Source organism: Staurois parvus, unplaced genomic scaffold, assembly GCF_062004578.1.
Source record: "Staurois parvus isolate SC_StPar_1 unplaced genomic scaffold, SC_StPar_1.0 ptg000470l, whole genome shotgun sequence".
Lineage (NCBI taxonomy): Eukaryota > Metazoa > Chordata > Amphibia > Anura > Ranidae > Staurois > Staurois parvus.
This window is the reverse complement of record NW_028318266.1, coordinates 1189210-1203415: the sequence shown is the minus strand read 5'-3', so window position 1 is coordinate 1203415 and position 14206 is coordinate 1189210. Positions and strand designations below refer to the sequence as shown.

The 14206-nt window shown below is 45.2% G+C and overlaps 1 protein-coding gene across 2 annotated transcripts in view; it reads right to left on the bottom strand.

Moving 5' to 3' along the window:
• Positions 1 to 226: 226 nt before the first annotated feature.
• PLD2 (phospholipase D2) overlaps positions 227 to 14206 on the bottom strand; it is a 120514-nt gene continuing 106534 nt past the window's right edge. For both annotated transcript variants that reach the window (XM_089689345.1, XM_089689346.1), the window contains exons 18-25: positions 11886 to 11990; positions 11417 to 11505; positions 5659 to 5772; positions 4470 to 4519; positions 4237 to 4374; positions 3672 to 3825; positions 1922 to 2039; positions 227 to 878 (exon numbers count right to left, since the gene is read on the bottom strand). In XM_089689345.1, coding sequence (XP_089545471.1) covers positions 654 to 878; positions 1922 to 2039; positions 3672 to 3825; positions 4237 to 4374; positions 4470 to 4519; positions 5659 to 5772; positions 11417 to 11505; positions 11886 to 11990 — 993 coding nt within the window. In that variant the 3' untranslated portion in view covers positions 227 to 653. The remainder of the gene's footprint in view (positions 879 to 1921; positions 2040 to 3671; positions 3826 to 4236; positions 4375 to 4469; positions 4520 to 5658; positions 5773 to 11416; positions 11506 to 11885; positions 11991 to 14206) is intronic.

The following is a 14206-nucleotide window of genomic DNA, read 5'->3' as shown; positions in this document are numbered from 1 at the left end:
GACACTGCATAGAGTTGGGATTAGTATAGGACACTGCATAGAGTCGGGATTAGTACAGGACACCGTGCATAAAGTCGGGATTAGTACAGCACACCGTGTATAGAGTCGGGATTAGTACAGCACACTGTGTATAGAGCCGGGATAAGTACAGAACACTGTGTATAGAGTCGGGATTAGTATAGGACACTGCATAGAGCTGGGATTAGTACAGAACACGGTGTATAGAGTTGGGATTAGTGCAGAACTCTGTGCATAGAGCTGGGATTAGTACAGCACACGGTGTATAGAGCTGGGATTTGTACAGAACTCTGTGTATAGAGCCGGGATAAGTACAGAACACTGTGTATAGAGCCGGGATAAGTACAGAACACTGTGTATAGAGCTGGGATTAGTACAGCACACTGTGTATATAGTCGGGATTAGTACAGGACACAGTGCATAAAGCTTGGATTAGAGCGGTACTATACATATCAGGGACAGTGCTGGAATGTTTTGTATGTAGTGGGGGTTGCATTACTCTGTGTCTTCTCTACAAAGGCCCACCAAGTGCTGAGATGACACATGAATGTTGGTTCTCGGTAGTGCTGGTCAGTCCTGGAAGACATTCCGGATTTTGTATTGTTCATTTTCTCAGTAGAGTCCTTCCAGTAGGGTCACGTCCAGACTTCGGTGGGGATGACGCCCTCCTTGCTGCTCAGTGGAGGTAACAGATTCTCCTCAGATAGAAAGTACAAAGGGAACTCCACCAAATGGCCCTTCGCCCGTGTTAACATCTCCCTGGAGATCTGGGGAACCGTGCTGGCAAGGCTGGGCACGGCTGTGTAGGCCTGGCGTACACGGTGGCTCGGCACGGCATTGGTTGGGAGACAACGGAATACCTTGGAGAGTGGATGGACACAGAACAATCAGAGGTGATATGGAAGCTGGACGGTGGTTGTCCATGCAGAGTTATGTTCTCTACAGGTGGCCTAAATTGCATTTATACATCCCTAACCCCAATGACCTCACCATAAATCCATCCATTGAAGGGTTACTCCACCCAAAAGTAGGATTTCATTCATAGGTTGTGTTTTGTGGGCTTCTCATATACCCTGAAGACTCCAGTGGTGGGAATTTTTAAGGGTGAACTAAATGGACTTTTGTCTTTTTCAGCCAGACTAACTATGTAACTCCCTGCCATGCTTCTAAGCTTGGTTCTTTTTGGATGTCCCTGCCCACTACAGTATTGCCCATAATAAGAAACAAATATACCGACCATGGATGGAGTGAGCCCCTCATAATGGGTGTAGCAGGTGTACAGATCTGGGAACTCAGTACAGGGATGGTGGGAACCCCTCATAATGGGCACAGCAGGTGTACAGACCTGGGAACCCAGTACAGAGATGATGGGAGCCACTTAAATTGCACACAGTATGTATTGAGACCTGGGGACTTAGCACATATGATGGTGGGAGCCCCTCATAATAGGCACAACAGATGTGAAGACCCAGGAGCTCAGCACAGGGATGGTGGGAACCCCTCACAATGGGCACTGCAGGTGTACAGACCCGGGAGCTCAGCACAGGGATCTCCATAAGAGATTCCTTGGGCCTACTCACACATCTGCATTTTACATGCGTTGGGGTGTACTATTCATGAAGATGCATTCAGCCTGATGGAAGATCCACTTCCTGGAAAGGGCAACAAAGGATCATTTTTAAATACTACCCTAAAATGAAAAAAAAAAAAATAGAACTGGGAGGCACACATCAGTGAACTACTCAGGGATCATGATATATGCAGCCTTTTCATTCTGAGTTTATCTCTCAGGGATCTAGTGCAACATGTAGTGTGTAGTAAAAGTGATGTTCTCCTGACAGGACTATTATGTATTCTGTTCCAATGATTGTTCTATGTGGTATCACCCCAATAATGCACATACCTGGTCATACAGGGCTGCGTTATTCAGTGCCGTGGGATTCCAGATCTCATTAAAGAATCGATCAGAAACCGGATCTGATACATCCAGACATGGAGGCTTCAGTGCACCAAGAATTGTACTGCAATGGAAAATAGACACTGAGATGTACACAATGTATGATGTCCATGTGTCCGGTCTTAGCTTGGGACCCCCAAGTATCATTGTTCCAGGACCCCCAAGTATCATTGTTCCTGGACCCCCAAGTATCATTGTTCCTGGACCCCCAAGTATCATTGTTCTGGACCCCCAAGTATCATTGTTCTGGACCCCCAGGTGTCAGTGTGTCATTGTTCTGGAACCCCAGGTGTCAGTGTGTCATTGTTCCGGGACCCCCAGGTATCAGTGTGTCATTGTTCTGGAACCCCAGGTGTCAGTGTGTCATTGTTCCGGGACCCCCAGGTATCAGTGTGTCATTGTTCCGGGTCCACCAGGTATCAGTGTGTCATTGTTCCAGGACCCCCAGGTGTCAGTGTGTCATTGTTTTCTGGGACTCCCAAGTGTCAGTGTTCCATTGTTCCGGGACCTACAGGTGTCAGCGTTTCATTGTTTTGGGACCCCCAAGTGTCAGTGCGTCATTGTTTTCTGGGACTCCCAAGTGTCAGTGTGCCATTGTTCCAGGACCCCAGGTGTCAGTGTGTCATTGTTCCAGGACCGAGGGTGTCAATGTGTCATTGTTCCAGGACCCCAGGTGTCAGTGTGTCATTGTTCCAGGACCGAGGGTGTCAGTGTGCCATTGTTCCGGGACCCCAGGTGTCAGTGTGTCATTGTTCTGGAACCCCAGGTGTCAGTGTGTCATTGTTCTGGAACCCCAGGTGTCAGTGTGCCATTGTTCCGGGACCCCCAGGTGTCAGTGTGTCATTGTTCTGGAACCCCAGGTGTCAGTGTGTCATTGTTCCGGGACCCCCAGGTATCAGTGTGTCATTGTTCCGGGTCCACCAGGTATCAGTGTGTCATTGTTTTCTGGGACTCCCAAGTGTCAGTGTGTCATTGTTCTGGGACCTACAGGTGTCAGCGTTTCATTGTTTTGGGACCCCCAAGTGTCAGTGCGTCATTGTTTTCTGGGACTCCCAAGTGTCAGTGTGCCATTGTTCCAGGACCCCAGGTGTCAGTGTGTCATTGTTCCAGGACCGAGGGTGTCAATGTGTCATTGTTCCGGGACCCCAGGTGTCAGTGTGTTGTTGTTCCGGGACCCCAGGTGTCAGTGTTTCATTGTTCCGGGACTCCAGGTGTCAGTATGTCATTGTTCCAGGACCCCAGGTGTCAGTGTGTCATTGTTCCGGGACCCCCGGTGTCAGTGTGTCATTGTTCCAGGACCCCCAGGTGTCAGTGTGTCATTGTTCCGGGACCCCAGGTGTCAGTGTGTCATTGTTCCGGGACCCCAGGTGTCAGTGTGTCATTGTTCCGGGACCCCAGGTGTCAGTGTGTCATTGTTCTGGGACCCCAGGTGTCAGTGTGTCATTGTTCCGGGACCCCAGGTGTCAGTGTGTCATTGTTCCGGGACCCCAAGTGTCAGTGTGTCATTGTTCCGGGACCCCAGGTGTCAGTGTGTCATTGTTCTGGGACCCCAGGTGTCAGTGTGTCATTGTTCCGGGGACCCCAGGTGTTAGTGGGTCATTGTTCCGGGGACCCCAGGTGTTAGTGGGCAAGGCTCCCATGGTAGATCCACAAAAGTCGGAATAGTGTGCAGCATCCTCAGGGGTGTCTAACTCACTTGAAACAATCCATCCGAAGACTTAAAGCAAACTTTCCAGCCTGGTACACATTGCCGTTCATTGTGGAGTTCACAAATTCTGTATCTTCCACAAACACAGCCAGCTCGCTGTCCCTCTTCCCCAGCAGGCTCCTGTCATTGATGTTCGCTGAACCTTCATAAGAAAACAACATACATTTGGTCACGCCTCACACAGGCTCACACCATACAAACCCTGAGCTCCACTTATTGAGATACCTGAAAGCTGAACTGTCTGTGAGGAGCAGAGAAAACATCAGATTCTCACTTCTGTTTTCTAAGCTGTGGTCAAAGAAGTGAATTTATTATCAGCAGTGTCAGCCAAGCAGGCTTTATGACATTGCACAGTGCTGTCAGTCTAACACAGGAAACATGCTTGCAGGAGGTCACAGCACAGAGATAACTGCACTGCACTACTCCTTCAACGAACAGTCAGGAAGGTGACACCACGGGAACCTTAAACTGTAACAAGAAAGTATTGTCACCACTCCTGACTGGGCAATGTCTCAGGAATATGTGAATCATTAAAGTGGATAGGGAGGCATACCAATGATGACTTTTCTGTCGTCAACGATCAGCATCTTGCTGTGTATGTAAATGAGCTCCGTTACTAGAGAGCCGTCAGGCATGTCGCCATGTGTCCGCAGACCACAAACCGAGAGGTACTGCCGCCAGCCATCGCCCACTACAAAAAGGAGAAGATAAAAACACCAAATTCAAAAAGATGCCAACAATTGGCCCAAACCCTCCATGACACCCACCCCACCCCCCGACACTTACTCTCCTCCTTAAGCTGAGAGATGATCGAATTCTCTCCGCGGCAAATAGAACTGGAAAAGCAACGACGTTCGATTACTCATTGGGTGATCTTTTTCTTGTTCAAAGATTTTATTGATTTTAACAGGAAAGAATAAATGGGATACAATTCTCATACAAAAAATTGCATAGGTACAAAATGAAGTATCAATAACAAATGAGACCTTATAGGAAAGGGAAGAGAAAGAGGGGAGGGATAAGGAGAGGTAGGTGACTCCACGGTTAGAAGCAATAGATGAAGAAGAATATGAGATTGGTGGGGGGTGGTACCAATCAGGGGTGGACTGACCATTTGGAAACTCGGGCACTGCCCGAGGGCCCAGGGTCAGTAGGGGGCCCCATGAGATGCCCCTGGTACCTTTTTCATAGGCTTTTTTGAGTTTGGGCAAGGACACAGGGGCCCCATGATCCCCTATTGCCCAGGGGCCCCATGAGTTGTCAGTCCGCCCCTGGTACCAATGTAGCTTGAAGTATTTGTTACGGGTTGAGAAGTGAATCATCAAAGTTAGGCGGAAGGAAAATGTTCTACCCAGGGGTTCCATACCTTCTTGAATTTAGGGATGGTATTCTACTTTTGCATGAATTGTGGATTCTACTTTTGCATGAATCATATCCTGGGTAACTTTATTTTTAACTACTGCGATGCATAGCGAGGGAGATTTCCAAGATGACCTGCTTGGCTGCTGTAGTAACTTGCAGGATAAGTTTGAATTTTGAATTTGTGACGTCAGGGGGTCATAGGTTGAGCAGCGCAGTTGATGGGTTCGGTTGGAGGATTTTTGCGCTTAGTGTAGAAAGCGTTCTAAAGACTTTCGCCCAGAAGACTTGGGTGGTTGGGAAATCCCACCATGTATGGAAATGTGTGCCCAGGTCTACACAGCCTCTGAAGCAAGTTGAGGGGTAATTAGGGGTGTACTTCGCTAGTCTTGCTGGGACTAGGTACCAGCGAGTCAGGACTTTGTAGTTGGTTTCCAAGGCCACGATATTTTGCGATGACGCTTTAGTATTGATTTGGTAATCTTTTTTATGACACTGTAACAATTTATTTTTTTCAGAACAAAAAGGCTCCTTCTATAGCTGCCATGACGGCTCCGGCCAGACAGGCCTACAGTAAGGCTGGAAACCTGAATAATGATCAGGATAGCAGTACTACCTGTATGTGTAGTGCAGAATGGCCTGGATGGAGTTTCCACCTCCCATCTCAATGTTCCCCTCGAAGCCCGGTAACAGAGGGATGACGATGAAGACTCGGAAGGTGGCGTTTTCCCTGCAAAAATGGATCACTCATCAGCGGTCAGCGTGAATCTGATTTCAGCTCATACATGTGTAAGCATGCACATTCACATTGATAGAAAAAAAACGGTTTTAAGTCTCGTTTGTTTGAGCTTTGCCCTACCCTGCAGCCAGGGCTTTTTTTGCTCAGAGAATAGGTGCAGGAACTGCTCCCTTCTGAATCACTTCTTGGCTCCTCCCCCTTACCCACCTCCGAGCACTGTCCCTTGGTTCCACCCCCTACCCACCTCCGAGCACTGTCCCTTGGTTCCACCCCCTACCCACCTCCGAGCACTGTCCCTTGGTTCCACCCCCTACCCACCTCCGAGCAATGTCCCTTGGTTCCACCCCCTACCCACCTCCGAGCAATGTCCCTTGGTTCCACCCCCTACCCACCTCCGAGCACTGTCCCTTGGTTCCACCCCCTACCCACCTCCAAGCACTGTCCCTTGATTCCACCCCCTACCCACCTCCGAGCACTGTCCCTTGTCTCCTCCCCCTTACCCACCTCCGAGCACTGTCCCTTGGTTCCACCCCCTACCCACCTCCGAGCACTGTCCCTTCGTTCCACCCCCTACCCACCTCCGAGCACTGTCCTTTGGTTCCACCCCCTACCCACCTCCGAGCACTGTCCCTTCGTTCCACCCCCTACCCACCTCAGGTCCAGTGCTGGTGACGTGTCACCCCCTTAATGTACCACATGGTCGGCAAGCTAATGCTTTTCGGGGACACACCCTCTTCTTCAAAGCTACTTCTCAGGAAGGGGGTGTGTCCTCCGAAACGCACCACGACAATGTTGGCAAGCTTACGTGTTTCAGGGTACACACCTCCTTCAGAGCTAGCTCTGAGAAAGTGGGGGGTGTCCCCCGAAACACGTTAGCTTGCCAACATTGTGGTACACTGGGTTGGGTGACAATTATGCACTCAACTTCTTTGTTTATTAAATTTTGCTTGAGGTGATTGTAGCCGTATTAGTACACTTGCGACAGAAACAATCGAATCCTGTCTGTGATACTTTTTTTATTTGCACTAACATACAATTTTCAGGACAAGCTTTCGAGCTTTGTCCCCTTCCTCAAGGTCCAAGCAGCACTACTTCACAAAGATTTAGCAGAATGTTAAATGAAACAATCTCTGAGGGGGGAAAAAAACAGGAAAAAAAAAACCACACAGGAACAAATGTACACAGCAATGGTTATAAAACTAGGATTAGACTAGAGACAAGACACAGCAAAAGCAAAGACTGCTCCCCCAAGCAGTTGTAAAACTGTTGGATAATGATTGAGGAATCCCATGTCCAAATTAAGGCCGTTATCTCTTGTGTCAAATAGAAATATTCTTAGTTCAAAAGTTTTCCTTTCCTGGATAGTTTTGACATTTCCTTTAAGAACCAAGACCTTCCATAGTGTGGCCTGGTTGTGCGAAATGTAGTCCCACAGGTGTGCAGAAGTCATCTTCTTTATGTTCCAATGTTCCAATCACTGTCCAAATCTTGTAGACTTCACCTCCACAACATCTCTAAGATACAACCGTTCCTAACCTCGGAAACCACTAAGCAACTTATTCACTCCCTGGTTATCTCTCGCCTTGACTATTGTAACGCTCTCCTCATTGGCCGACCTCATCGCAGGCTATCCCCTCTTCAGTCTATCATGAATGCTGCTGCCAGACTCATCAACCTTGCTAACCATTCCATATCTGCCATCCCTCTCTGCCAATCCCTCCACTGGTCCACTCAGTGTCCTCCATCCCTCTCTGCCAATTCCTCCACTGGTCCACTCAGTGTCCTCCATCCCTCTCTGCCGATCCCTCCACTGGTCCACTCAGTGTCCTCCATCCCTCTCTGCCAATTCCTCCACTGGCCTCCACTCAGTGTCCTCCACCCCTCTCTGCCAATCCCTCCACTGACTTCCCATTGCCCAATGAATAAAATTCAAAATATTAATAACATATAAAGCCATTTATAACTCTGCCCCAAATTACATTTATTTATTTCAGGTACTTATATAGCGCCATCAATTTATGCAGCGCTTTACATATATATATTGTACATTCACATCAGTCCCTAACCCTCAAGGGGCGTAAGGCTTCTAACTCACATTCATATACTAGGGCCAATTTATACAGGATCCAATTAACCTACCAGCATGTCTTTTAGAGTGTGGGAGGAAACCGGAGTACCCAGAGGAAACCCACACAGGCACAGGGAGAACATGCAAGCTCGAACCAACGACCCTAGTACTGCCAGGTGGAAGTGCTAACCATTTAGCCACTGTACATCAACAATCTTGTCTCCAAATATCACCCAAACCGTACTCTCTGCTCCTCGCAAGACCTCCTGCTCTCTAGCTCCCTTATCTCTTCCTCCCATGTTCATTTCCAGAACTTCCCCAGAGCCTTCCCCATCCTCTGGAACTCTCTACCCCAATTAATCAGACTATCGTCTACTCTGCCCACTTTTAGAGAATCTCTGAAAACCTATCTCTTCAGGGAAGCCTATCCTGCCGTCAGCTAATAATGGAATCTTCTATTCCTCCTACCAGTCCATCCCCCACAGTTATTACCTTTTGTACCACTAGCCCCTCCCTCTTAGATTGTAAGCACCCAGGATCAGGGCCCTCCTATCCCTCTTGTATTGAACTGTATTGTTGCTGTATTGTCTCCCGTTATATTGTAAAGTGCTGAGCAAACTGTTGGCGCCATAAATTCTGTATAATAATAATATATAAATCCTGTATAATAATAATATATAAATCCTGTATAATAATAATATATAAATCCTGTATAATAATAATAATATATAAATCCTGTATAATAATAATAATAATATATAAATCCTGTATAATAATAATATATAAATCTTGTATAATGATATTATTATTATACAGGATTTATATATTATTATTATCATTATACAGGATTTATATATTATTATTATACAGGATTTATATATTATTATTATTATTATACAGGATTTATATATTATTAATATATAAATCCTGTATAATAATAATATATAAATCCTGTATAATAATAATAATAATAATATATAAATCCTGTATAATAATAATATATAAATCCTGTATAATAATAATATATAAATCCTGTATAATAATAGTAATAATATATAAATCCTGTATAATAATAATATATAAATCCTGTATAATAATAATAATATATAAATCCTGTATAATAATAATATATAAATCCTGTATAATAATAATATATAAATCCTGTATAATAATAATAATATATAAATCCTGTATAATAATAATAATATATAAATCCTGTATAATAATAATATATAAATCCTGTATAATAATAATATATAAATCCTGTATAATAATAGTAATAATATATAAATCCTGTATAATAATAATAATATATAAATCCTGTATAATAATAATAATGTTCCTTGATGGTATGTCTGTGCAGATTCATCCTTGTTCGCAACTTCTGTCCTGTCTTGCCAACATAAGATCCTTTGCTGCATTTTCTGCACTGGATAAGGTACACGACATTACTGGAGGTGCAGCTGTATGATCCGGAGATATTGAAGATCCCTTTTGAGTGTCTGACACTTTTTGATGGATTGATTTGGTTGCACAGTTTGCAGCGTATTTTATTGCAGGGTTTGCTTCCATTATTTGTGACATCATCATCAGAAGGAAGTTTCCTACTGATTAGTTTCTGAGGTTGGGGGGTTGTCTAAAAGCCAGTATTAGGGGGTTGCTGAAATATTACTTTCAGAGTTCCATCCTCTGTTATGATGGGTTGTAAATCTTTGATTATTTTTCTTATTCCTTCTAGTGCTGGGTTGTATGTGGTTACTAAAGGTACATGTACAAACAACCGTGTACCTCTAGTAAGCACATACATCCCAGCACTAGAAGGAATAAGAAAAATAATAATAATAATAGTATAAAAATATAAAATAAAAATTTTAAAAAATGTTTTAAAAAAATTATTTTTGGTTATAAACCAATTTGGGTTGTTTTTTTTTACTAAAAAGGATAGATGGATACACTTTGGCCAAGATTTATGAAGAAAGATTATTTGCAAAATGTTATAAGAAAAACACTTTTTTTCAAAATGTTTTGACTTTTTCATTTATATAGCAAAAAAATTAAAATCCCAGTGGTGAATAAATACCACCAAAATAAAGTTTTATCTGTCTCAAAAAAATGCTAAAAAATTCATATGGGTACAGTGTTGCATGACCGCGCAATTGTCATTCAAAGTGTGACAGCGCTGAAAACTGAAAATTGGCCTGGACAGGAAGGGGGTGAAAGTGTCCGAACTGGAAGTGGTTAAAGGGGACTTTCTTTGTTTTTGCTTTCATCACTTATTGTATTTGGACACAAATTTTATATTTTTTTTCACTTTGGTGGTTTTGGACATTTATTTTATAACCACAGAATTTATTATGATTTGTGTATAATTACTGTTACGGACTTGAAATGGTTAATAAATGTTTTGGTAATGCACTATGCCAGGGGAGCCCTCTGATGTGGCCTGACACCTCCTGCTTTGGAATGGTGGGTCAGCAAGCCTAGATTGCGGGTTCACATCCCGCCATCCCACAGCATCAGTGTTGAGAATGGAGCCGGCGGTAGAGCAAGCATGCGGCTGCAGTAGAGAGCAGAGTCCATGCTTTCTGTATAGCGCTGGCTCGGGTCACAGGCAGAGTGATATCAAATACACTCCACCGGGGACAGCAACAGCCGGCGATACCTGCAGGGTGATTCCTAAAGTGAAGGTCAGTTTTTTCTTTTTATTAAAATCACACGTTCTAGTTCTGCACTGGTTACTCTGGGCTGCTTTCAAACTGATCTGCGGGTGCAGCGCAGCGAACCTGCGGGTTACCTGCACCGAACCATAGACTTCTGTTATTACCAGGGGCGGACTGACCATTCGAGCACTCGGCCACTGCCCAAGGGCCCAGGGTCAGTAGGGGGCCCCATGAAATGCCCCTGGTACTTTTTATAGGCTTTTTTGGGTGTGCTTTGAGTGTGGGCAAGGACACAGGGGCCCCATGATCCCTTATTGCCCGGGGGCCCCATGAGTTATCAGTCCGCCCCTGGTTATTACCTATAAGTTTGGTGCACTTTCCGAATGAGCACCAAAACCCTGAATGCAGGACTTTAGTTCACTTTCAAAAAGTGCACCACACCTGCAGGATATAATAGAATTCTATGGTAACCTGCAGCTAATCCGCAGGAGATCCAGAGGTGCACTGCACTGCACCCGCGGTGCGGGTAAACTGCAGCAGATCAGCGTGAAAGCAGCCTTTGTTCTCTTTCACATGATCAGTTCTGCCGGTCTGTTTTTCAGGCGGACCTAACTGGACCCTCCATTCACCTCTATGGTGGACTTGTGTCTGTTTAAACCCACCTACCTCCAATTGGATCTGCTAAAAAATAACAGAAGGGGATCCGTCCCCTTCTGTCTGGGTGGATCAGATCAGAAGGCCCATACAGTAGGGCAAGCTGTGTCCATAATTACATAGATACATCGTTCGTCCGGCTGAAAATAAGACACACGTCCATCTAGTTCAACTATTAAAACCATATGCAGAGTGGACACGGACCTGTCATCCACCAGCTCTGCTCAGTGTGGCCTACAACCAGTTCACTCACTTGTGCGCTCGGCATATCCGCTTAACGATGGCTTCTGTGATGGAGTTCTGTATTGTCCGTCCACCCGTACAGCTGATGAAGAACTGATTCTAGAGGAAAACAAGGTAAAAATATTAGACAGCAGGTACTCAACTGTGCTGCTGCTTGAAGCTTTGGGAACCTTGGCCCACATTGTCTGTGACTACTACATTGGTGTGAGCTGGGGCTGCCCAGAGATAAAATGTGGAAGGGAGATCTCCGGAATACATGGACACTACTTACCTAGGGCAAGTAAAGATGGTGGAATGCTTTATTAAAGGTTTCCTGGCTTAGTGAAATATGTTGTCCTGAAGAGTTGCAGACCACACCGTAGGGTCATACTAGGACCAGTAAAGCCAATTTCACATTGGGCGGGTTGTACAAAATAGGGTTGTGTCTTTTTTGTGGTCAGGAAAGGATCTATAAGCAGTTCAATGAGCCTGGAACTCACCTCTATGTAGACGTAGTGTTCAGCATTGGCTATACAGTGCACGTAGGCGTTGTGAATGGAACATTCGTTACATCCTGCAGACCAGCGATCAACCGACCTCAACAACTGCATGAGAAAGACATTGTGATCACACCGCAGTGTAATGTACCAAATCTACTGAACACGCATACATGTACACTGACATGGTCTGCAATAATTCAAAGCAATCTGAAATTACACTGCTCAAAAAAATGAAAGGAACACTTTGAAAGCACAACAGATCTCAATGGGGAAAAATCTCCTGCTGGATATCTGTACTGGATAATGTGTGAGGAACGTAAGGATGCCCCATCGTTTGATGGAAATGGAAATGAAAATGATCGACCTACAGAGGGCTGAATTCAAAGACACCCCGAAAATCAAAGTGAAAAAATGATGCAGCAGGCGAGTCCATTTTGCTGAAATGTCATTGCAGCAACTCAGAATGGTCCTCAGTAGTTTGTATGGCCCCCATGTGCTTGTATGCATGCCTGACAACGTCGGGGGGAGGCTCCTAATGAGACCACGGATGTGTCCTGGGGGATTTCCTCCCAGATCTGGACCAGGGCATCACTGAGCTCCTGGACAGTCTGAGCTGCAACCTGGCGGCATGGGATTGACTGAAACATGATATCCCAGAGGTGTTCTATTGGATTTAGGTCAGGCGAGCGTGGGGGCCATTCAATGGTGTCAAGTCCTTCATCCTCCAGGAACTGCCTGCATACTCTTGCCACATGAGGCCAGGCATTGTCAGGCACCAGGAGGAACCCAGGACCCACTGCACCAGTGTAGGATCTGACAATGGGTCCAAGGATTTCATCACGATACCTAATGGCAGTCAGGGTGCCATTGTCTAGCCTGTAGAGGTCTGTGTGTCCCTCCATGGATATGCCTCCCTAGACCATCACTGACTCACCACCAAAACAGTCATGCTGAACCATGTTACAGGCAGAAGAACGTTCTCCACAGCTTCTCCAGACCCTTTCACGTCTGTCATATGTGATCAGGGTGAAACTGCCCTTATCTGTGAAAAGCACAGGGCGCCAGTGGTGGACCTGCCAATTCTGGTGTTCAATAGAAAATACCAATCAAGCTCTATGGTGCCGGGCAGTGAGCACAGGGCCTACTAGAGGACGTCGGGCCCTCAGGCCACCCTCATGAAGTCTGTTTCTGATTGTTTGGTGAGAGACTTTGCCTGTTGGAGGTCATTTTGTAGGGCTCTGGCAGTGCTCATCCTGTTCCTCCTTGCACAAAGAAGCAGATACCGATCCTGCTGATAGGTTAACCCTTTGAGGACCAAGGGACGTATTTGTCCCATGTTTGTAATTGCGTGTATCATCTGATTAAGAACTTACAACTCTTTTTTTTTTTTTTTGGTTTGAGTCAAAATATTAGTTCTTATCAACAAACAACAAATGGATCTAGCTTTTTGCCAATTATTTCATGAAATGGCTTAGTTACAGCAACTGAAGTGTACGAACATTAAAAAAAAAATTGATTATTTTGGCGTTCCAAAACCTTACGGTCCTCAAAGGGTTAAGGACCTTCTACGGACCTGTCCAGCTCTCCTAGAGTAACTGCCTGTCTCCTGGAATCTCCTCCATGCTCTTGAGACTGTGCTGAGAGACAAAGCAAACCTTCTGGCAATGTCACATATTGATGTACCATCCTGTAGGAGTTGGACTGCCTGTGCCATGCCGGTTGACTGCTGGTCAACACTGACCCTAGCCAAATGCAAAGCTAGTGAAAAACAGTCAGAAAAAGATGAGTAGGGAAAAAAGTGGCCTCCACCTTTAAAACCATTCCTGTTTTGGGGGTTGTCTCATTCAGCCTATCCACTGGACCTGTTGGTAATTTCATTAACACCAAAGCAGCTGAAACTGATTAACAACCCCCTCTGCTACTTACCTGACCAGATCAATATCTCAGCAGTTTCAAGGACTTGCTGCTATGCTCAGATTAAAAAGTCCTCCCTTCATTGTTTTGAGCCGTGTATAACATACACTTTAAGACTCAATTCACAAATTCATTATGTTAAAGCTGAATTCCAGGTATGGCAATTGTCACATAATTACATTACTCCAGCTTGGACCACTGTAAGTATGTATGTGCCATACCTGTGGGATCTCCATGGAAGTTGGCAATCAGTGTAGTATCCCCAGTAGCTTCTGGGTCCTGTGCTGAGCAGCTGCCCTGCGACATTCTGAACACAGGAGATCTGCCGCTTGGCACGGCCACCATTCACAGAACACTTTGCATTTTTTCAATGAATGCATGTTCTCCTATTGGGCAAGATGGAGATT